Raw genomic sequence first — 25,553 nt, 5'->3', positions numbered from 1 at the left:
TATGTAAATATCTCTCGTAGCAAGGATAGGAACTGGCTCAGACTAGCTGGCGATTAAAGGATTTATCGAACTTTTTCCTCTCAAATAACGAGAGTTTATTTACTTTTAGTTTATTGTGTATTGCCTTTGGACTTGCCTTGCCCACACAGATGATTGTAATTTTCAGTGACACTTTCTAGAAAAAAAAAGAATGTAAAATAGGGGAAAAATAAAAAATAAATGCGTTAGATGTTTTTTGTTTAGTTTTAATTTATAACACACATTCATTGATAACATTTTTTGGAGGTTAAGATGGCAACATTACGCTAAAAAACAGTTCAAGTTATTATATTATTATGAAGATCTGATATTTTTGTGAAATGTAATCAATCAATTGTTTCCAATATGAAGCTTCCACTGTTTTTCACAATAAACAAAATAAATGAACTTATTTTAAAATTAAAAACAATGAAACAAACAAAAAGTTCGTTTATTGTTTACAAAATTTATAATTTTAGTTGTTTTTTTGTAAAAAAAGACTTATCGAGGCATCGAAAACTGTAATATGCTAGGTACTTTAGTTTATCCATGCCATCTTGGAGTTGAAATTTACCCGTAGTTACGGGTTTAAATTTTCAGATGGCAGATCCCCGTTAAAGGATTAATCCAACAAAAAGGTACATTATTCGTTACCTCTGCCTGGCTTTTTAAGAAGAAGTCTACACGCATAGCACAAAATCCTATTATCGTTTTCTGTCCTTTTAAAACAAAATATTTATGTTTACAAATTCCGTCAGTTTTGTAATATTTCTGACACTGTGTTATTTTTATTCTATGCTGACACCGGTTTGCAGGGCCGGCCCTGAGCCAAACGGCGACTGGCGCGAGTTTAATTTTGGCGCCCCTTGTCAAAATTAGTAGACTCATAGGTACCTAGGTAGGTGATCAGTGTAATCCATACTATTTAGATTATTTGTATTTTTGTGTAGCGCCATTTTCATGAAAAATAATTAGGTATTAGATATTATCAGTGCCTTGGCAATTCGGCGCCCGGAGCGGACTGCTCCAATTGCTATATATATTGCTAATTGCTATTGCGCTCGTATAGGTCCGGCTTTGCCGGTAAGCGACAATAATACGATACTGATACTGCCATAATAATAATATGTGAATACATACTTACCGATACATTCTACGAAAATACATATTTGCAATGAATATATTTTTAGAAATAATATGTCAAATTAATTAATTTTTTTGATAATACGTTCTTGAAAATTGCAGTTTACAAAACACAATTTTAACAAAATGTAGCTACTACTGTGGTTATTTTTTACTTAGAAATATCACATATTTTTACATATTACTTTTGTAATAATTATTACAGAAGATTCACATTCCCCTCTGTCTTTTTACATAAGTCGATATTCTTCCTTGTGCATTCGGAAGATCGTTCTATTTATGTAATGACAAGAAGGATCAACAACCGTATATGATGATGATCAGGATGAAGAAGAGGAAAAGCACCAGCGCGGTGAGGCGGTCCAAGAGGGTGGCGAGGGAGAACCAGGCGCGGGAGGGGGGAGGGAAGCTGCCCGCCCCGCCGTCGTTCTCCACTCCGCCCGCCGACTGCAGTTCCTCGCTGGTAGACTAAAAACACCAGACATACATTAAATATATATGTGATGATGAGGATTAAGAGGAAGAGCAGCAGCCCAGCAAGGCAGCCTAGGAAGGAGAAACAGACGCGATAGGGGGAAGGGCAGATGCCCGCCCCTCCTCTAGTTTTTTACTCCTGGTATTTTTAATCTCTTAAGAGTCTTAAGACTCTCGGATCCGTCGGGTATACTTGTATACTCCTGGATGTTACACGAGCATAATTGATTAGACGGATAGTCTCATATAATACTCGAAAGTGAGCTCTCCTACTTTTGAATTTAAAAAAGTTTGCTTACTCATATCTTTTTTGTGCAAGTTATTTAATTTTTTGGGCTCTAGTGAGCATCTTACTTGATGCCCGTTTACAATAGTCTTCCTCTCCTGGAGGGAAGAGAAACAGAAATAGTATAATATAGTATACGTTTGAAGACGAGGATTGGACTTAAACTCATAAGCGTGCTGAACTGCTTTATTTTCTTCATAAAATCTGCTAACACTAAATATATCAAAAACTAAATACACAAGTTTCAGTTCAACTATAGCGGGACAATTTAGTACATCGTATACAATAAAAACACATAAGCCTAATTGTAATTCCTATTATATCGATTCCAACTGCGACTGTGCTTTGGAATATGTGAACATAATCAAATATCTAGGTGTTATTATAGACGTTATTATAGATAGATAGATAGATGGATATAGATAGATATAGATTATAGATAGATGTTATTATAGATATCTTAAGTGGAATTATCACATCGACAATCTATCAATAAGGGTAAGAAAATTGACATGTTTTTGCATTACGAAATGTTAACTTTCAGCAACTTTCTTTAACCACAAGATCTCAGAAAAATATAGTGAAGGTTCACTAGCCTCAGGAACTATCGCTAGTGAAGGCCCAGAAAGCAATAATTAGAATCATTATGAGTAAAACCTATAGATTCCCTAGTAATGAGTGTTAAAAAAATGTTATTTCCAGGATGTTCGCCAAAATTACACAAAGAGGGTTATTATTCACGTACTCAAAATCCTTGAAAATCTTAATAAAGTTTAACATAAATTATTACAAGAAGTCACACGAGAAAGGACCTCATGGTCCCGAGGAGCAACACAGCAAAGAATCAAATAACGTATACATATCTGGGTCCGAAATTATATATTATAATCCACACAGAATTAAATATCAAAATAATTGTGCAAATTGTCTTTAATTACTTTATTCAGATGAAGCTAATTTGTAGCTGTCCCTACCAATTTCTTCATTAATTTTCTGTTTTAAACTTCGTATATATTCTTTGTCTTGTGATATTATTGGATAATTGTCAGTAAACAAATGTAATACAAAAATTTAATGTGAGGCAATAAAAGAAATATAATAATAATACTAACGTCGTGAGAGGCGTGTAGCGAAGGTGCCCCTAAGAGGCGTGCGGCGCGGCATGCCAGCGCGCGCTTCAGAAGCCAGGGGAGTGCGCGCTTGCCTCGCGCGACGTTCAGCACCACGACCGACATCACTGCCGACACCAGCACCAGGTACAGGCTGGCCGTGTATAAGCTCACTAAAATACAAACGAACAAACAATTCGGTCAACTCTCACACTTCTTTCTGCATATATATTTACTTTATGGCAGATCTGATGTTGGATTGCACTAACCTCTCCACATTCTGGGTTAAATAAATAAATAAAAACTGTGCAGGAAACATTAAAAACATAAATATATACACACATTATAGTTCTAAGGAGTCCCAACTGAGAGTGAGAGACTAGAAAGGTTTGGAATTTTATGTAATCAGAGACACGAATAAAGCTGGGACACAACCTAATGATTATTCCAGTGGCAGCTCGTGACTTTTTGGTGTCCTAGAGTGCTAATATTATTAAAAATAGCATAATAGATATTGTTGTAGCCGAAAACGATTTTTGTATGAAGATTTTCAGGAAATTTCAGTTAGTTCAGATCTTCTGAAAATTAAGAATTTTTCGAATTTTCGCAAAAAAAAATTTTTTCTGCTACAACACCAATAGTGCTATTTTTTGTACATTATTGCGAGGCTAAAAATAAAACAATATTAGATTTATTCTAAATTATAAAACAAACATAACATATATTTACATACATTATCGTATTAACATTACATTGTATGTAATTACCGATTACCTTTAATGATAACATGTTTATAGAAAAGAGCATAATTTTCGGATAGGTGAAGAGCTTATTAGGTAATAATTATAGAAAGATAAACAGAGTATTAATTCGGGTGACTAGGAAGAAATGGGGGTATCAATCGATTATCATACGAACGTTGCTGGAACGAGTTATATTGAACATGGAAACCCGTTTGGGGAAATATGTAGGCTTTTACATTATCCCGTATTTACATAGATTTTTGTGAAGGCACAACAGGAGATGTATTAAATATTATACCTATATCAGGTGAATATTGCGTGGAGGGTAGCCTCTCGCCGAGGTAAAAGAGTGCCAGGGCCAGAAGCGTGGGCGGCGCGGCGGCCAAGAGCGCGCGGGGAGCCGCGGCAGCATTAGACGCCGGCAGCAAGTGCGCGAGGAGAGCCAGCAGCACGGCCGCTGCAGCCTGGGCTCGCAGCACGCCTGCGCGCACGCCACCACGCCGGTGTACACTCACTGCGTATTGCACCTGAGGATTGAACAAATTCAGTCACCTACATCTAGCCAGAAACATCACTTGTTTCAGATGAAAACATGACAAGAAAGTAATAAATTCCTGGGGTCTTTCAGGATGAACCAACCTGGACATAAGGCGCATCTTCACAGCACGCGTAAAACTTCTCCTGACGTTCGCACGTGATGTTCACCAGCTCCCATTCAGTATTTTCCGTGTAGTAATCGCGCTGAAAAACATTGACTTTAAAAATAATCTGTTTAATTTTTACATTTTGAGATATCTTTTTATATTCTTGCGTTGAAGTTTTTTACGATAAGTATCATCTTTCATCGTGTAAGTAATATGTATAATGTTGTAACATTTCCTCCATTATTCTCTTTGTAATAATAAATTATGTAAATTATTATACTCATTGAGTCCTCTTTGGTTTACCTTAGCATTGAATCCTGTCTCTAAAATGTTAATTAAAAGCAAGTATGGAATAAAAATTAATGGTAATACATGGGAGAGTAGTACAATTTCGCATTTATTATTTAAGGATGATATAAAATTATTTTCGAATTCTGAACAAAATTTAGAGAAAATGAGCAAGGTAGTTAAAAACTTTTCAAATGATATTAAAATGACTTTTGGTTTAGATAAATGTAAAACGATCCATATAGAGAAAGGCAAAATTGACGAGAATATATTTAGAAATGTCCAAATTACTAGTATGAAAAGGTATGAGGTTTAGAAATATTATATCGGGATGTTCTGTATCAGCACCGTCCGAGTGTACATTTAGGCACAATCAAGTTTTAAAAACAATTCACCAAAGTTTGGTAATTAAACATAACTTGATTGACTGTCGTAATATAGTACCATATTATGAATACGAACCAAATTCATTTTTAGAAAATGAATTTTATAAAATATATTATGATTAAACAGACCTGATAAATCTAACAGACCGAACGATTAGTCATAATAGAGCCGATATAGTTTTACACGACAAAATTAAAAAAAATAACTTATATCATTGATGTCGCTATTTCAAATTCCTATTAAATTCAAAAATGTGTTTCTGAAAAAATAAATAAATACACAGATTTAGGAAATGAGATTAAAAGAATTTGGCATTCTCAGACTATAAAAATATTACCATTTGTTATTTCGGCTACTGGCATTATACCTAGTTTTCTCATTCAAATTTTAGGCGTATTAGATCAGCCATTTAACTCTGCCATTTTAAATACATGTAGGATTACGAAAGATTTTTTAAATATTTATACTGACAGATCAGTAGGATTTAAAGGTCCAGTTAGGAGTTCTACCGAGCCGAACCCTGTGATATGAAAATATCCCGAGTCGGTGAATTATTTTCCCATTTGATCTCTGGTAAGTTGACGTGTTGTTCTTGTATTGTTTTGTATGTATTATAATGCACTTATATAAGCATAATAAATATGATTATGCTTGCATAATGTGGATTGACTAGATTATCATTTGTGGAAAAGTGTGTGGAAGGGTTTAGTTTTTCATGTGGGGAAGATTTAACCCGGACATTAAGTCGGAAAAAAATATATATGAGGAAAGATTGTATAACAATCCATTAGGGTCGTACCCCCCCATGTGAATGCTATAGCTATGCTACTGGTGTGTATGGGCATTATATTTGAATAGCACCATACAACTTTATTATAATATGATCAGTTACGGTGATTCTACGACTTATAAAAAACACGGAAATTGGTATGATGGAAATAAAGAATTACTTCATAAGAATTTACTAACCTTACACACCTCCAAAACCAAATACTTGACTTTCAGCAAAACCGATGTTGGCTACCCAAAGTGTAATGTTACTTAAATATTATCTTTCAACAAATTTTAACTAAAGATTATTGCTACCTGACTCAATATAGACATTGTCTTGTCTATATAGAAGGCGGGTGACATACACACACGTTCATGGAAAAACCTAAAACAATAATCGCCCGGCTTGTCGGAAATGAAATTTAGAAGAAAAAAAATACATGATCTGTCTACAAAAAAAGTTACATTGGCGTTATCTTCCTGGTTGGTTTGTGTCAGCAAATTAATCTGGATGCCATCATAAGTCCAGGAGCCGAAGGTGAATAAGCAGGTGTGTTGGTCCTGCGGCCAGCGCGTCAGGTCGAGGTTGCAGAAGGCGGTCAGGCGCGAGGGAGGCACCCACAACACGGTCCCGTCCGAGTCCACGATGCAGTGCGTGTTACCGTACTGGTCCATCGTGTTCCCAGAAGCGCTATTGTACTGCACCACGTCGGGCTGCCAGATCTCGTGGTCCGCCACGTGGAGACTCTTCAGACCTCCGTACTCAGATGTGTTCCACTGCAGTTTGTCATCGTTCCACGCCTGCAACAAGACATTGTGTCAACACAACAATATTATGTAATATAGATCTTTGTTCAAACGTTGGATTAGTGACTTACCAGACTGACCCAGCCGTGGAGAGTCATCACCGCGTTCGCGTCGTCCAGTTCAACGTGGTAGATGGCCAGTCCCATGGTGACGTTGGTGGCCTTCTTGTGGTGGGCTGGCCGAGCAAACTTGTCGTACCCGGCGAGGATAGATCGCTTCAGGTTGTCAGTGTAAGTGGAATTCCACGGGGCGCGTGCTGTGGGATCTAACAAGGGTTGAGCTATTACTGAAACGAAAAATTAGGTTGTCATTTTTTTGTTTTTTTTTTCAAAAGTTCTTCAGATTCGAATGAACGTGGAGACATTGGAGTGAATAGGAATAATAATAGTTCGTTGAATTCAGCTTTATTATTAATTTATTTAAAATCCGTGCTTTCGTCCATAATAATAATAATTGGATAATTCCCATAGCACTGTTTTCGTGAAAAATCACCTCATCGTTAGAACGTTCACGAAAGAAACTTGAGAAAATGTTTAAAAAATTAAAATGTATAATTATATGTGGGATTACGAAAGATTTTTTAAATATTTATATTGAGGAATCAGTAGGATTTATAGGTCCAGTTAGGAGCTCTACCGAGCCGAACCCTCTGATATGAAAATATCTGGAGTCGGTGAATTATTTTCCCTTTTGATCTCTGGTGAGTTGACGTGTTGTTATTGTATTGTTTTGTATTTATTATGCTTATGTAATGCACTTACATAATGTGGATTGACTAGATGATCATTTGTGGAGAAATGTGTGGAATGGTTTAGTTTTTCCTGTGGGGAAGATTTAACCCGGACATAAAGTCGGAAAAAATTGTTTTTTGGACGAGTTCAATTGCGCACATTTAATGAAAAACAACTGTAAAAAATACTTACACCTCTTTTTATGTAGCAATGATTTCCTAGATTTTAATTTTTTTCTAGAATGGAAATCTGATTTCATTGTGCCTCAATGTGTATCATTTTGGCCCCCAGCCTCCCCCGAGGTTGGGGGCGTTGGGGACCTCGAAAAAATGGACATATTTTTTTGCGGGTCTTGTGTCCTCAATGTGTACCATTTTGGCACATAACCGGGTTTCCCGTCGAATAGGGGAACTTAGGGAATATTTGGAAGAATTTGCCATAAAGCATCCTGATCGCCGCCCCCCCCCTCTCTGACGTTGGGTTCCTAATATCAGGCCTTTCGGGCCTCTAGAGGAAGTCCGGCCCTGATAACAGATAGAGATATAAGTTTTTCTTTTACGAATTCAAATGCATCGGGCATTTGAAAATCAAAGTCAATTTCCCTCTAATCGAAACTCCTGGAAGAATAATAATTTCTCTGGAATATCGTACTTCTATGAAAATGATTACTTTGATGGCATACTTATCCGAATGGCATATATTCAAAGGAATATATAAAAACGCAAACCTTAAATTTGAACAATCTTCTTTTAAAGTTAAAAAAAAAGATACTTACTGGCATTTATTTACCTACCAATGTCTGTGTCGAACGAAATCAAAAATAATGATGAAACAAAGAAAGTTTTAAACCTATTTAATTTTTTACATCCATTTTGACAGTAGGACATAATGTCGGGAATCTATAATGTCTTCGGAAGGTAAACGCGAGTAAAAAGAGCGCTGTATTAGATAACAAGTATTATCAGCTTCTTGGATCCTTGGATCTATGGCGCATTGGCAATTCGGCACCCGGAGCGGACTGCTCCATTGCGCCCTCACACGGGCCGGCCCTGTTGGAAGGATATAAAGTTTTGCAGTTCCGTAAACCATCGCCACTTTATGCAAGGTTGATTGAAATTAATTATATAATCTGTGGGAATGCACACTTTTCTAAAATATTCATCACGGAGGTTTATAAAACCATGGTACGTGATATTATAATTCATCTGTGCAAAAACAATATTAGACTTCATTGTTAAAGCACAGAAATCACTACTAAGAATCATCCTCAAAAAAGCATTGCGCAAATTGTTCAACGACTGACTTCTTGATTTAGGAAAGGTCAAAAGTGAAAATATGTTGATCCATAGTTAATCTCACTATAAAAAATAATAAAAAATATATATATACACATAATTCGTTAAAGTCCATACAATACAAAAACACATATTTATCACCTCTGAACACTATTCTTTATTAATCAATGCTATTGATTATTTTCTAATCACCCAACTAGATTATAAACTTATAACACTACCCTTTCCATTTTTCTACCTTACAATTCCTGCGGTGATCTGTCTTTTTATTACTACTATCTGGCTGTTTTTTAATTTACCGGTTTTATTTTATATTAAGTGCTAAATTATGATATGAACTAAACTTGTCAATTTGACTGGCCTAAAACAGGATCCATTCCTAGTTGGCTAGTCAAAGTTTCCGCATGTTTCATTGTATGATTTTATGTGAAATAAATTTATTAATATTATCTAAGGAGAACCATTAAGTCATGTTATATATTACTTGAAGCTGTAAATAAAATTATTTGCAGGTTATGTGTTCGTCAGTCGGTTGCCAAATCAAGCAACAAAGGGGAGATTCACGGTGACACTTTTATTAGACGTAAGATGTTGGCTATGATGTCAGATTTATGTCCATACGATCCGACTCCTCAATTGGATTATATGGCCTTTGTCCAGCTTGAAATGAAATGAGAAGCATTCAATTTAAATGATATTCTATCGGTGTATGTATAATAACATGTTTCATCTTGACGGTGTTGTTGTCTGTTTCTAGGGCGTCTCACAACGAGGTCCAGTGGCTACGAACAGTACGAACCCAACTTAATTGGATCTTACAGACACAACATGTTCCGTGTCATGTAACTAGGAGTGAACTTGAAGTGTTACTTAGTTCCTGGAGATCAGTAGGTATTCCTAAGTATTTGTCATGTCCAAGGTTGGTTACTTCCTCCATGACGCTGGTGGCGTTTTTAGATTTGTACCACACAACTCGGATTCGCAAAATTGCCTATAAATTATCAACAGATTTATTATAAAAATAGGTGTAAAGAAAATTGAACTACTGTTCATTGTGGCTTTTAATGGAATTTGTGGGTAGTTTGTAGAGCTCCATAATATTATGTCATAAATAGACAAATGCCCCCAAAAATAGACATATTGTACCCTAAGACTTGATGAAGATCCGGGGGCTTTTAGGAGATATAGAGGGGCGACGGCAGACAAATTCTATCTATAAAAATCCGACGGAATCTAGCTGAATTAAATAATAATAGTTTGTTTTATTTCCAGTGGATTTAGTGATGTGTTTTTAACTAAAAAGAGAAATCGTCTGCAAGTTACAGAACGCGGCTGTTTGTAAGTGAATTCGAGCCTGATATCAATAAACTCGTAGAAATGTATCAGTAACTTTAGATAAATTTTAAATTAGAAGCCTTATTTTAAAATTAATAAATATCAGTTTTATTTCCTCTCATTGAAACATTCTTTGAAATAGGATTTGGGTAATAACTTATTTATCCTATCCATGCAATAATGCAATTTTAATAATTATATTTGCAAAAACTGTTTTTAAGATACGCAACAGATGGTAATTTTGAGAACATGTGCTTTAAAAGGATGAAGTTAATTTTTTTTCCAAGTTCAAAAATTTAAGCAATTGTGTGAAATAAAATTATCTATATAAAAACATTACACTTTAATGCAAAGGTCTCCCGCAACTGGCTTAGAATTGATAAAAATAATTGAATTCCAACAAATTTTAGCTTATTTTCATAAATTAGTGGAAAGGTGCTGGGGACGATGTAACGGAATCTGTTTTTTTTTCTTAAGTGTCTAAATATAGCATATTTTATAAATATACTTGTTTTTGAATGACATAAAAAATACGGGAGAGATAGAGAGTTTTTTTCGGTACACCTGAATGAATGCACGTATATATAACTGTTTAATTTTAACTCCTCAGGGTAATTTGTTCGGTTTTGGGAACAAACAGCAAGTAACCGTAGAACAATATATGGTCTCATAGAAATCTTTGTGTCTGCCTTACCGTCATAGTTAGAAATATGAACTAAACGGTGTTAAAAAGAAAAAATAACAAGTTTATTTTAAAATATAGAAGATAACCACAGAATAATTAAAATGTGCGTACACCTCTATCAAATCAAAGGTTCGGACCGCAATTCGAGAAACATTTATGAAATTTTGTGAATTTTTTATTAATTATTTTTGTAGAACATGACAAAAAGTTAGGTGACTATAATGTTTAAAACACATATGTTTATTAAAAAATGTATTTTTTTGTTTTCAGTAATTTTAGTTCAGTTTTTAGAAGAAAAAACATGAGGAGAGCTATTTTTAAAACATCTTCTATGTTTGCATTCAAAATTTAAATATTTAAAAAAATTATATGTTTATTTATAATAATACAATTTGAAAGTGTATTTCATCACCTTTCAACAGTTTTTAGTTTTCAGATACATTCAGAAAGATTACATTTATTTGGATTTTACTTAGAAGCGGAAATACACACAAATTATCCTTCTTTCTGATTATTTAAGAAATATAACGGTCAATACGTCAGAGGCCTGAAGAGTTCATACATGAAATCAAATTGGCATTTTTATTATTTCTTCCTCGATTGACGAAAATACAACAACGGACGAAACAAACAAGTTTTATAAACTAATAAAAAGATGAACATAATTTTTTGAATACTTATGCCCCTTTTTTTCATCTGATTCCTCCGTCATGTTTACACAGAAATGCCACTACATCTCAGAGACAGGTGTTAGTATTGAGCGAATTAGAGTCCAGTCTACAGTCGGGATAGTATTTGGGCTGGGAGCTGGTACAGCACGTCCAGTCTGTCCAAAGTCCTTGGAACTAATTCCGTGGTTTATTTCTTGGAAGCAGAAGATTATTTTGTATTGTGCGGCGGTTAGCAGCAATGGGAGACTTCCTGTGCCAGCTTCTGGTTTGCGGTCAATAGATTACCTAACCTGACTATCCCTCAACAACAACTGAACTTGCTCATCTATTTTTACAAGTTACCTTTGGTATAAGTTATAATTTGGAACAAATCCGAACTCAATCTTCCATATTATATTTTACTGGCTGCAGACCCGTGAAAAATCAAGTGAAATATTATATATATATGTATTTTAATGACGTGTTTTTAAAAAAGAAATCCATTTTTAAATAAAACAGTGCCACTGCGTGAATCGAACATCGATCAACTGCTTGAAAGGCAAATATGCTGACTCTATTGCTCCACCAACTTGTCAGAACGGTGGGAAGTATTTAAAATGTACATACATCACATGACATCCGAAATTATATTGTTCAACAATTGTGTAACCGCATTATAATATTTTGAAAGTATTTTAGAGCGGGAAAACGATATTAATTGTGTAGTAATATAATATTTTACATAGCAATCTGTGGCGAACTTGCTCCCGCAGCTCACAGTGGGTAAATAAAACGTACAAAACGGTCCCATTTAGGAAATAATCTCATGATTGTCTTACGGAAGTTTTGTTGTCTTTAGAGAACCCGAGTTGAACGTCCGGCTCTTTACCGCTTTGCATTTGTCAAACACACTCTTCATGACGTACGAAACATCTATGTGTATGAAACATGGACGTCTGCAAGGGGTGCAGCTGCACGACCCCAAGACGAATAGGTGATCAAAAAAATTCAAGGAAATTTTGTGATTGTGATTTTTATGACAAAAATTTTAGCGGCTGCTCGACCTTACTCCAACTGGAGAAGTGACCAAGTGAGAGCGAAGGGAGTGGAAAATTAGTTATTACTGCATAGAGACACAGAAAAGCGCAGCAGGCAAATTTTTTTAATGGTATCACCGATCACCGAGCCTGTGTGGTGTGGGTGCGGGAAGTGGAATATGAATTATTACAAAGACACGGAAAAGGAGTTTTTTTGTAGTTTCTAGGCAAACCAATAATTTTTTTTTAATCTGTCTAAAATCTAGTATATTTTACCCTTTAGCATTATCTTATGCTACGTATACATCCACGAGCCGAACTGCCGAACTGAACCTCAACTTATGGGAAAGAAACGAAGCAACCGCATGCAAATGGCGTGAAACGTGATTCCTTTCAGGTAATTCGTGGTACGATTCGCGATTCGGTTTGCAAATGTAAACGTACCCTTAAATGGAAATCTTTTGCTATTGTTTAAAACTGAAACATATATCACCGCTAGAAGCCGAGTGGACAAACGCGTTAGATTTCCACCTAAGCGTTGCGTGTTCAATCCAATGTGTATCATTTTTGGCACCCTCCCAGGTTGGGGCCCTGTGGAAAATTTAAAATTTGATAGTTATGTTATTTTCCAAATCCTGTGTCTTCAAAGTAAACCATTTTCACAGCATCGAAACTTCTTGGTACCTAAAGGAACTTATATGTTATCGGGACCTCCTGCAAGGAGTTTTTATCTTATTTTTTAATCAGGGCGCTTTATATTAGGTAAGTTTTTTTTTTTTTTTTTTTTTTTTTATATTTACTCCACACAGGAGGCCCTGAAGAAAATAATTTCCCTCGGGGCCTATGTCATCTTTGGGGATGCTGTGTGGAGGGTCTTTTTTTGGAGAGGAAGGAGTGAACATGGGTCTTGAAGAGTCCCATGTTGTAGGAGGGAGGAAACACAGAGGCAGGCAGTTCGTTCCACAGCCGAGCTGTTGAACTTAAGAACGAATCGTAGAAGCGACCCGTTCTCATGTGACAAGTGTCAACTGTGTACAAATGTTGGGCGCGCGTTTGGCGTGTATCCCGACTACGCACCGGTGCCGAAGGGATCAATGACGCTAGTTCCTCAGAGCATCTTCCATTGTAATACCGATAGAACAAGGACAGCATACCTACCTGACGCCTGTGCTCTAAAGATTGCAGTCCGTTTGTTAAGATTGGGGAATCTATCAAACGGACCGCCCGTTTCTACACAGAGTCAAGGGTTTTTTTCAGGTATTTTGGGGCTCCAGACCAGAGATGGCTGCCAAATTCTACAGTAGGGCGCACTTGCGATTTGTACAGGGTGAGCAGTTGTGTACTATTAAAGTATCTGCGGGCCCTGTACAGTACGCCCAGCTTCTGAGAGGCCAACTTTACTCTGGCTTTGATGGAGCCCCCGTACCTGAGCTGGTCACTTATAGTTACACCAAGCATATCAATGGAAGGCCTGTTCGGAAGATTGCTTCCGTTGAAGGAGACTAGATTATCATTTGGATCCCTTTTAGACGTAATCAGACAGGATTGGGTCTTTGAAACATTAAATTCGACGAGATTATTTTTACCCCAGGAGGAAATACTCTCGAGATAACCGTCCATTCTCTGCTTCAAAGCCCTCCGAGCCGTTGGAGTTTGTGTGCCCTTTGGGGGCTTGTCAAACAAAAAGCTATCATGAACTGTACTGTCATCCGCGTAACAATGAATCGGTGCACATGTCAAAAGGTCATTGATGTGCAACAAAAACAAAGTCGGAGACAGAACCGATCCCTGTGGGACGCCAGCATTTATGGAGTGCGAGGAAGAGGTGAAACCGTCAGCAACCGCCTGAATCGACCTATCCCTTAAAAAGTCAGCAATCCACGTACACAGGGATGCGGGAAGTCCGTAAGAATGCAATTTGTTGACAAGTCCTCGGTGCCAGACCCGGTCAAAGGCCTTGGATATGTCTAGTGCGACCGTTTGGGTCTCACCGTGACGTTCCAGGCACCGCCCCCAAACATGCGTCACATACGCGAGAAGATCACCGCACGAGCGGTTCCGCCGGAATCCGTATTGACGGTCGTTGATAATTTTGTTCTTCTCGAGGTATGTGAGCAGTTTGTCGTTGATCACACGTTCCATCACTTTGGACAGAACTGATGTGATCGCTATGGGGCGGTAGTTGGCCGGGTTAGAGCGGTCACCTTTCTTGGGAATAGGGTGAATTACCGCTTTTTTCCAACCAGAGGGCACAGTGCCACACTTCAGGGACATTTTGAAGAGCTTTGTCAAAACTGGAACTATTTCCGCAGCACACCTCTGCAATACCAGGGCAGGTATTCCATCAGGTCCACTAGCTTTGTTAACATCGAGCCCCCGTACGACGTGGAGTACATCCCGATGCCGGATCCTCAGCTTTTTCATATAGAAGCCGCAGTGAGGAACCGACGGCGGAACAGCACCCCCGTCGTCGAGGGTCGAGTTTTCCGCAAACATTTTCCCTAATAAGTTAGCCTTTTCGGTGGCGGTATTTGCTAGTGAGCCGTCAGGTCTGGTAAGAGGTGGCAAACTGGGTTTGCAAAAATTTCGACCTATTGAGCCCGCAAGCGAACAGAATGCTCTGCTGCCATGCGGGCAGGCAGCCAGCTTTTTGCTGATCTGCAGGTCGTGTTCGAATTTTGACCTATTGATGATTCTCTTGCATTCCTTTGCCGATTTGTTGTATGCTGATCTGCTTTCGGGCGTTCGAGATACTAGCAAGTACTGCTATTGATCGAGCACCGGGAGGCCTGTGTGGGGCCCGATGTTTTATACCCCATTCTTGGCAACCCTGTCCATGGCCTTGAGTTCTGGGGTTCCCTAAGGCCGGGGGCCTGGGCTCGAGCTCCGACAGGCTACATAATACAGTACAAAACTAGACTTTCCTGTCCGCTGTTTCGTATCGCGTTCCTAAAGGGACTGGGACACGGTCAAGCGGCTTGATCGCAAGCACGTAGTTTTTTTGTCTATTGTTGTCTATTGTTGTCTATTATTGTCTATGCTTAGCGGCTTGACAGCCCGCATCAAGCCTCTCCGTCAAGCATGGCCACGCCTTCCTGTGATTTTGTGGTGGTCTATGTATATGTACTTCTATGCCTTCCTGTCATTTCGTGACTCGCGGCAAAATGGAATCTGTCAAAGACAAAGCGTTCTTGGCTCCTACGTTAGCTTTATGTTTGAATAAAATAATAAAAAGAAACGAATTTGGTGTCAAGAATGGTACAAGTTAAGGTACCGCTTTACCCATGAGCATTTGCAAAGTGTATTACAGGCTACAGCTATTTTTTGTATGAATATCTTGTGCGGTATTCATACAAAAAATTTGTTTTCTCCATTGAAAATTCAGAAAATTATTTATTCTACAGTTTGATTATAAATGACCTTGAAAACCGCTGTCATAATTATTAAAAAATACTAAAATACTTCCAGAATTTTTAAATTAGATGGATTTCTACAAATTGAACACAAAAACAATAACTAAGTACATATTTTATAACAATTTTATTCAATTTATATCATTGTTTATGATACGTGATATTTATTTGTCTATTGTCGTTTGTCTATTCCCACAAAAATATAAATTCGCATCAAGCCCCGCCGCAAGCACGTAGAATTGCGCAATGCATGCAAGCCAGCTTCGGTACACGGTCAAAATGCTTGTCACAAAGTGCCATAGACAATAAACTACGTGCTTGCGATCAAGCCGCTTGACCGTGTCCCAGTCCCATAACCAAAAAACTTACATTACATAGATATTATAATTTACGCATTGGTGGGAGAGCCACCATTCAGAATTGAAGCTTTGGTACATGAAATTACTTTAACTGTGTTTGGTGACCATATTTCAATAGCCAGGTACTCCCCACTTTGGTCTTCTACGACTTCTTCTGCTCCCCGCAAAACCACAGCATCACAATAAACCCCAATTGGATGCCATAGTGCCAGTGGCTTCAGACGCTTGGGAGCAGCTGGGTCTTTTGTGATGTATTCACAAAATAACTTAAATACATTTATATACTATATACATAGACTAATATTACATCAATGACTATATACGAGTATATACATAGTATTCAAAATTTTTATTATTAGCTCTGAAAAAGAGCGTTCTATTCCATATCCTAAAGATTTTGGGTAAAGGTGAATATACCTACGACTTTCCGAAGAATATTCAATTGAATATGGTAGGTAAAAAAATATATATCAATCGATAGCTTAGGTAGGTACTATTTAGCTTATTTTTTAATTTAATAATAGCTTTTAACGATGAAAACATAGCTTCAAGTGCGCCAAATATGTTTTTTCCTCTGCGATGGAGTTATTCCTGAGATCCGGTCAACCAACGATAATAGGGCCCGTTCCCACTTCCGTTTTCAAATCGGAGGCGGGTCCCGTTTTCAAAACGGACGGCCAATGGCCCTGTTCACACTACCGTTTTAAAAACGGACCATACTCTACGAAAAAAAATAATTGTCGATTCACCAAAAACATGTTATTTGCTCATTATTCAGTAATGGTGCGCAATGGACGACGATGAAGCTCTTGTTGTCATGTGGTACTTATTAAATAGAAGGAAAAAAGTGAAAAGAAAATTTTGAGTACACCCAATCATAGCCGAATGATTTTCTGTAGGAATTTTCCAAGTGTTAATTGGTGAGTTAAGAAGTGATGAACTAAAGTTCTTTAATTATTTTAGAATAATAATGAATGGATTATTTATATAGCGCCGTTTTCACCATGAAAAATCACCTCAAGGGCGCTTAATGGCTTAAGAGAATGTCTATCACTTCCTTTAACCATCTACTGGAATGAGTTTCAGAGAGCTTAACATATCAAAATACAAAATTGAGAAAGTGCATTTGTCCTGAAGAAAGGCTATCGATATTTTAAAGTAAGAAAACAATAAACACTCAAATATTTTTTATTATGTGTTTATTTAACTAATACGCTCTTCCGTGCATCTCATTAAAGCTTTAAAATTTAAAAAAAAGTAAACTTAAATAAAATAACATAAAAATTTTGATGTACAAAAGTTGTGTACACCAAGTGTTTTGTTTTTATTTAGTTAAAGATAAAATATTACCATACTCTTTCTTCGACCAGTGGTATTAAATTTTCGGGATTTATTTCCTTATCCATTATTGTAGTTTTGATTTATTTACTTAACAAAATAACCAAATACAAGCACGCAGTGTGCCTGCTTCCTTGCGACAGGGAGCGGGCGGGGAGGGGTCGGGGTTTGGCGGGGACTCTGCCGGAACGACTGGACGGCAAGTGTGAACAGCTCCATACAACACTATGAGCGAGCGTGTGCCGACACGATTTGAAAACGGACGCGCTGCGTAGGCGAGCCATCCGACAAAAAATGTCGGATCCGTTTTCAAATCGTGTCGGACAAGTGTGAACAGCTCCATACATCCACTACAGCCACTAGGGCATCCGATTTTAAAACGGGACCCGCCCCCGATTTGAAAACGGAAGTGGGAACGGGCCCATTCCCACTTCCGTTTTCAAATCGGAGGCGGGTCCCGTTTTCAAAACGGACGGCCAATGGCCCTGTTCACACTACCGTTTTAAAAACGGACCATACTCTACGAAAAAAAATAATTGTCGATTCACCAAAAACATGTTATTTGCTCATTATTCAGTAATGGTGCGCAATGGACGACGATGAAGCTCTTGTTGTCATGTGGTACTTATTAAATAGAAGGAAAAAAGTGAAAAGAAAATTTTGAGTACACCCAATCATAGCCGAATGATTTTCTGTAGGAATTTTCCAAGTGTTAATTGGTGAGTTAAGAAGTGATGAACTAAAGTTCTTTAATTATTTTAGAATAATAATGAATGGATTATTTATATAGCGCCGTTTTCACCATGAAAAATCACCTCAAGGGCGCTTAATGGCTTAAGAGAATGTCTATCACTTCCTTTAACCATCTACTGGAATGAGTTTCAGAGAGCTTAACATATCAAAATACAAAATTGAGAAAGTGCATTTGTCCTGAAGAAAGGCTATCGATATTTTAAAGTAAGAAAACAATAAACACTCAAATATTTTTTATTATGTGTTTATTTAACTAATACGCTCTTCCGTGCATCTCATTAAAGCTTTAAAATTTAAAAAAAAGTAAACTTAAATAAAATAACATAAAAATTTTGATGTACAAAAGTTGTGTACACCAAGTGTTTTGTTTTTATTTAGTTAAAGATAAAATATTACCATACTCTTTCTTCGACCAGTGGTATTAAATTTTCGGGATTTATTTCCTTATCCATTATTGTAGTTTTGATTTATTTACTTAACAAAATAACCAAATACAAGCACGCAGTGTGCCTGCTTCCTTGCGACAGGGAGCGGGCGGGGAGGGGTCGGGGTTTGGCGGGGACTCTGCCGGAACGACTGGACGGCAAGTGTGAACAGCTCCATACAACACTATGAGCGAGCGTGTGCCGACACGATTTGAAAACGGACGCGCTGCGTAGGCGAGCCATCCGACAAAAAATGTCGGATCCGTTTTCAAATCGTGTCGGACAAGTGTGAACAGCTCCATACATCCACTACAGCCACTAGGGCATCCGATTTTAAAACGGGACCCGCCCCCGATTTGAAAACGGAAGTGGGAACGGGCCCATAGTGTATCTATCTGCCTGACCGGGCGGAAGTAGGTCCTCCCCCCGTCCCCCGCTTAAGTGGGGAAAAGGATCTAGTCATTTATTATCATCACAGCGACCGTGTGGTTGAATGCATTTTTCGCGACGCTGACGCACTGTCCATAGTTAGTAATTTGAATTTGCACGACTGATAAAATAATAAATTAATAATATAAGTCCCATGACTCCTCTACTCACCTGCTTGGAACTAGCGAGATTATTGTAGGTATCGGCGTACATTCCATACACGCAAATAAGCTCAGCCTACTCTATCTTATAAAAACGCAAAAATTGCGCGCGGGCCCGATTGACCTCCCTACAATAATGTGTCAAAAGTAGAAACTAAGTATACAACACGACGAGTATGCCATATTCAAATGTGGACTGTATTCTATACAAACAAATTGAATGTGTGCGCAGTGTGTATTCATTAGGAGACTTGTTTATGGTAGTGTGGAAAAGGCCGTGCTTTCGGTAAGTAAGTTGTGTTAAGTTTTAATGTAAATTAATTCGCTGTTTACCTACTACCTACCCAGATTAAAAACTCTATGCACGTCACTGGTAGGTACATCACAACGCTGAGAAATGTTGTGAGACAGTGTAGGGCCAAGGGATGGAGGTGGAGATTTATTCGCTACCATATAGACCAAAGGTTCCCAACTTTATCTAGACCACCGCCCACTTCCTAAGTATTTTTTCTTCGACGCCACCATTCATTAAAAAAAATATGACAATATAGACGGAAAAAGCGCCAAAGGAAAAAAAAATTGAAAAAATATCCAGTTTCCAAACGGTTAGTGTTAGTTTAACGAAAAAAAATCCCGGGCGTTGCGGATTCGAACCTCTACTAGTGTAGTCCTACATCATATATATTCTGTGTATCCAAATTAAAAAAAAATAACTGTTTTCTCTAGCTATTTAACATATATCACGTCTTATTTTGAAAAAAATATTGAAAATATATTCTTATACGATCAATAATATCTAATCACTGATTGAGCGATTCATTTGCAAGATTATTGAAATGATATAATTATTCCTATATAGTCTTATTTCATTAAGAAAATATATATTGTTCAATTCCTTTGTTGGGGGTCTGAGGAATTGAGCCCTTTATCGCCCCCTTGAAGCCTTTCTTCATCCCCTAATTGTTTTAATTCGTAATACTTTACGGAAATTATGTAAATATAGAAGAGAAAAATCGCATTATATTTCAATCGCATTATATTAAAATCCAAATTATGATTGTTCCGTAATGGTAACACTAAAAGTATATTGGTAGTAACACACTTTAGGTGTATTGTGGATGGTATTGGTACATACGAATCGCATGATACGACCGGTCAGTGGCTGAGTTGGCATCGCGTTTGGGTCCCACCCAGGTGTCGTGAGTTCAATTGACCGGTCGGTGGCCGAGTTGACATCGCGTTTGGGTCCCACCCAGGCGTAGTGTGTTCCAATTCCTCGGCTGGAACACACTAAGTCCTCCATCACAGCACAAGGAACATTTTCAGCTTACTGTGGTGGTAGTAGGAGATTTTCAAATATTGTCAGGTTATTCGTAACCCGGGAATGTTTGTCTTTCTTTTTGAAAATAAAAAAAGAAAATTATTCCTCGGCTGACTCCATTCTCCTCATCCTCCATCATGACACAAGCAACATTTTTCGCGTACTGTGGTATTCGTAAAATATTTTAACCTATTGTAAGGTTATTCTCACCCCGAGAATATTTCTATACATATATAAAAATCACCTGACACTGTGATCGTACACGCTAATCTCCGAAATCACCCAACCGATTTCAATGAAATGTGATTTTGTGAATGTGTGTGGTTGGCTCCAGCTGGAATAATAGTTTTGGACCTGATAGGTGGCGCTGTTCACAAAATAATTATTTTATCAATTTTTTTTTCAGATTTCTCATTCAAAAATACATACACACATTTTAACTTCCCACATAGAAAGTGGTCTGTGGCAGGACAACGTCTACCCGGGCCCACTAGTATATATATAGTACGCAAAGGTTTGGTTATTTACAGTGATAACTACTGATAAAAACCTTATCTCAGAAAATGAGTGACTGGAATAATTAAAGTTATTTGCAGGATTTACATAATGTTACTCAAATAATCATAACGCATAGAATGAGTCATTTCTTTTATGAGTAAATGTAAATATTTTTAAGGCTACCGCCGCCGTAAACGGGGAAATCGTTATATTTTCAACCTACTTAGGGAATTAGAAATAAGTAAAATAATAAAATCCGTAAAACAAAATGCAAGTGCTGGTTATGATACACGCAAATGTAAGACAGTTCTAAGTCTCTCCATAGAATTGGTTCCTATTTCATAAAAGTTAATTAATCAGTATCTTAAAGAGGGAACTTTTCCAGATAGTTGCAAAATTGCTAAGGTAATACCAATTCACAAAGGTGGGTCCAAAACGAATACCTCAAAATAGAGACCCATTTATATCTTAGCAATCTTATCTAAAATCTTTGAACGTGTAATTTACTAAACATAAAACGACTTTCTATCAAAAAATCGTTCTAATATAAAAAAGTCGAACACACTTGCAGAAAAAAATGACTTAATTAGTAAACTAAGATGCAGCTGAGATGTTGGAAATTATATTTTATCTGTACTAATTGTCCTTCAAAAAGTCTTCGATACAGTAAGCCATGACATACGTCTCAAGAAACTCGAGAAAATTGGTGTAGTTGGTCCTGCTCTTAATCTATTCAAAACATATCTTAGTAATAGAAAGCAATTAGTTAGTATCAATAGTCAAAATAGCAATAAATTAACAGTTGGCTCCAATCAAATATCCTAACTCTGAATGTAAAGAGAACAGAATACATTATTTTAAGCTCAACTCGTAAAATCATTGCTCCTCATGTGCCCTTAAAATTAAAAATAATAACCTGTAAATCCTGATACAGGAAAAATATCTTAGGGTGTGCAGTGATAAGCACTTAACATTTAAACAGCATATTAAAGATAAAATCACCCCCTTAATTAGCGTATTTAGCCGGTTATCATAACTTTTACCAAATAAAATTAAAAAAGTATATATTATAGCCTCGTACAGTCATATTTAAATTACTTGATTGAAATCTTGGGAAACACATATGAAATATACCTAAATGAACTACAGGTAACACAAAACAAAGTAATCAAAAAGCTATTTTACTTCAAACCCAGAACATCCACTGTTATCCACATTCCAACTGTTACCATCTAGAATACTAAATGAATATAATAAATGTCTACTTACATAAAAAATAAATAATAAACTAATACATAGAAATACAGAATTCATTAAAACGTCCCAAGTACACACACACTTTGTACGGCAACACGATAACATACTCGTACATTTAAACACCATTCATACTCACTGTGGCAAGCAATCCATTGGTTACGTGGGGGCAACACATATAATTGCTTTCCAGACAACATTAAAAATGAAAAAAAAGTACAGGTACATTTAAAAAAAATTGTTTACTTTTATGCAATCAGCAAAACACTGAAAGTGAATAATATTGTTATGTTATGTATTTATGTGTAATGTAATTTAAAAAAAATGTATTTTAGGGCTTTTTAGGTTCACGATTGATTGTATACGTAAACTATTCCGATCGAATACAATTATTATTATAGTTTTACCTGAATATATAACAATATTCGATTCAATAACTATCCTGAGAGCTTACAGACTTTTGTGTTGTTGATGATATTTCATTATTATTCTTTGATTTATTCCATTTACCTGCAAGAATCCCAATTCTCGAAAGCAGTAGCACAACTTACTGTGTTTTGAGGTGGAATTAAACAGGCTTCCCAAAATATAATTTTTGCATTGTTGGATTTTGGTCAATAATGCACATTATATGAACATTTTTTCGTCATTAATGCATATTTCCGCCATTTTATTCAAAGGATATAAGGATATGTTAGTAAAAATTATGTATAAAGATACATAATTTTTCCGAGTATAGATATGTAAGCGTTTACATGTAGTATGCTAGCGCTATATGGAATGTATAGGGTTCATCTCCCATCCTTATCCCATATTCCTTTTCCTCCAAATTACCTAAAATTAGTTTTAAGATACAATAAAACTCCATCTCTAAACAACTCTTAACCTTTTTTTGGCTTAACTTTAATTTCAAATAATAATAAAAAATTCATTTCAATTTATTGCAAAAAAATAAGTATACTCTATCTTTGTATTATAAAGGCTGTTTGTTTATTGTTATTACCAATAAATATAAATAAAGCATATCTAAATCCATTGACGTACAGTCATGAGAACGCCTGATATTATTCAATTTATAGTTAGTAACTATGCACCAAAAAAGCCCAGATATGCAATGAGTAGTGTTTGATTATAAGTACTTACAAACAATTTGGTCGTGAAAGGATGGAGGTTTGTAAGACGCGGCGGTGTTAGGTGCAGGTGCTCAAAGGGTGAACATGGAACAATTTTCCAGTGGGCTGAGGCCGAAGGGTAAGTGCGAGGGACCTATCAATAGCACTCGAAGAAGAATAAAATTCAAAGGTGGTGTATTCCTATATTAAGCTACAGATGTAACATAAAATTATTAAATTACTTTTGAAATGTGAAAAAAGATTACCTGATTTATTTTCGCCTAGTGCCGCTTCAACCGTCTCAGGGAGGTATATCGCCAGTACACCCACGACACACAAAACCAATGATTCAAATTTCACCCGGGTTTCCATTTTTAGCAGATTTTCACAATTTTTTCATTAAAAAGACTAAAAACTTTCTGTAAAAAATATTTTTAATCACTGAGGTCTAAAAGGAAAAAACCTTGCGGAATATTGGTTGAAATGGTCTCGTCCCCTGTCTGGGATGAAGGACGAAGGACTACTGGCAGTTGGCAGTTGGCAGCAGAATGAACAGGAACTTGGCGTCGCAGGCCACTGGGCAGTGGACGTGGACACATTATCCAATAATACCTACAGACTATCTCAAGTGTGTGGGCGAACTTTAATGCTCCAATTGAAGCGATACGCTGTCATGTCGCTAAATATGTTTATAAACAATTTTATTTAGAACAATAATATTGGGCAGTAGAGATTATCGAATCAAAGCGTAACAACGCAGATAGAGAAAATGTATGTAAAAGGAGATAGATGTAGGGAATAATAATGATGAAGTTTATTAAAATATCGTTTACAATAAGAACTAAAAAATACATGTACAAAGTAAGATGAACAATGATACGTAAAATTGCAACTTTAATCAATCACATTTAGTTATTATTACTTGAGGTTTTGCATAACCCGTCTGACTAGGCAAGCCAGTGCTGAAGCATTACCTACTTTTATTACTTTAGATTGATTTAGATTTTGAACCCTCGTACATCAACAAACCAAATCCAAATGCTTCTAGCAGTACTGAATGTGACGCAGCGGCAGTTCAAAGCTCAGAGACCTCACAAGTTCAAGTTCTGTTGTGTGTTGCAGTATTTGAAGTAACTGTTCCGTCTACTTTGACCAACTCGGTAACTTCGCAGGTATTTTCTGCTCTAGAATCTGAAACAGTTGAACCTTCGTCTACTCAGAGAGGTTCGATGACTCCGGAACCAAATTGTAGTACAAGACCAATAACATTTGTTACGTGTTTGTTGAGAGGTTTGTTGAGTTTAACGAATAATTTACTATCTTTACCTACAGCTTCATATCCTCTTGAGATTAATTCAAACCAATTATGAATATGAATTACCTGTCGATTTCGTTTCCGATATCAATTGTTCCAACTTATTCGTGCCTTCAACGAGTAAAACATTTATCTTCTCGATTTAAAGAAGAGCAAGTCCACTATTTATATATTATACCTACCACAGAAAAAGAAAATATACGAACAGAAACCGATGAAAAAGAAAGAAAAAAAAAACTAGCTCGATTAAAAAGAAAACGGAAAATACAGAGAAGAAGAAAAAGAAGACTAAGACAAAAGAAACTCTTAAAAAAATGATAATTATTTATTGTAGAAAGCAATCACTTTGTGGTTTGACATATTTAATAAAATAAAATAATTTTTTGTTTTAAAACCACGATATTTATTAATTTAAGAACCGACCGGTTTCGCTTTACTTAAGCATCATCAGGGTACAAATTAATACTAAACAAGAAATACATAATGTGTGTATATATATAACAAAATATAGAGGGAGACAACATGATACAAATATAAGCAACACAAAGACGGTCATAAAATACATTAACATAAGTGCACAAGTAATGGAAAAACCGCTAGATAATTATGTAGACTAATGGGTTATATCAATAAATCGGGAGAAACAAAGCATCAACTGGCATGGTGGTAAGGAGGTAAGGAGAACTGGGATTTTTTTATGGGTTTATTGGAAACAGACCTAATATTGGACTACTTGATATGTCTAATTGATTATTAAGTATCTGACTTTTGG

At 36.5% G+C, this 25,553-nt stretch overlaps 1 protein-coding gene across 2 annotated transcripts; it reads right to left on the bottom strand.

Annotated features, from left to right (window-relative positions):
- Window positions 1–510: 510 nt before the first annotated feature.
- LOC149420883 (acetylcholine receptor subunit alpha-like 1) lies at window positions 511–24,039 on the bottom strand. Of its 2 annotated transcripts, none has more exons than XM_089635607.1 (7): window positions 23,733–24,039; window positions 6,742–6,956; window positions 6,329–6,664; window positions 4,413–4,514; window positions 4,072–4,300; window positions 3,034–3,203; window positions 511–1,629 (listed from the first exon to the last, which is right to left on the bottom strand). In XM_089635607.1, the coding sequence occupies exons 1-7, from the start codon at window positions 23,836–23,838 to the stop codon at window positions 1,459–1,461; spliced, it is 1,329 nt and encodes a 442-aa protein (XP_089491733.1). In that variant the 5' UTR covers window positions 23,839–24,039; the 3' UTR covers window positions 511–1,458. The 2 variants fall into 2 exon arrangements, with proteins under 2 accessions (XP_089491733.1, XP_089491734.1); XM_089635608.1 differs by having other exon boundaries at window positions 6,742–6,935.
- Window positions 24,040–25,553: the final 1,514 nt, after the last annotated feature.

Source organism: Hesperophylax consimilis, chromosome 9 (genome assembly GCF_061612785.1).
Source record: "Hesperophylax consimilis isolate HC1 chromosome 9, BYU_Hcon_1.0, whole genome shotgun sequence".
Lineage (NCBI taxonomy): Eukaryota > Metazoa > Arthropoda > Insecta > Trichoptera > Limnephilidae > Hesperophylax > Hesperophylax consimilis.
This window is presented reverse-complemented; position numbering and strand designations above follow the sequence as displayed.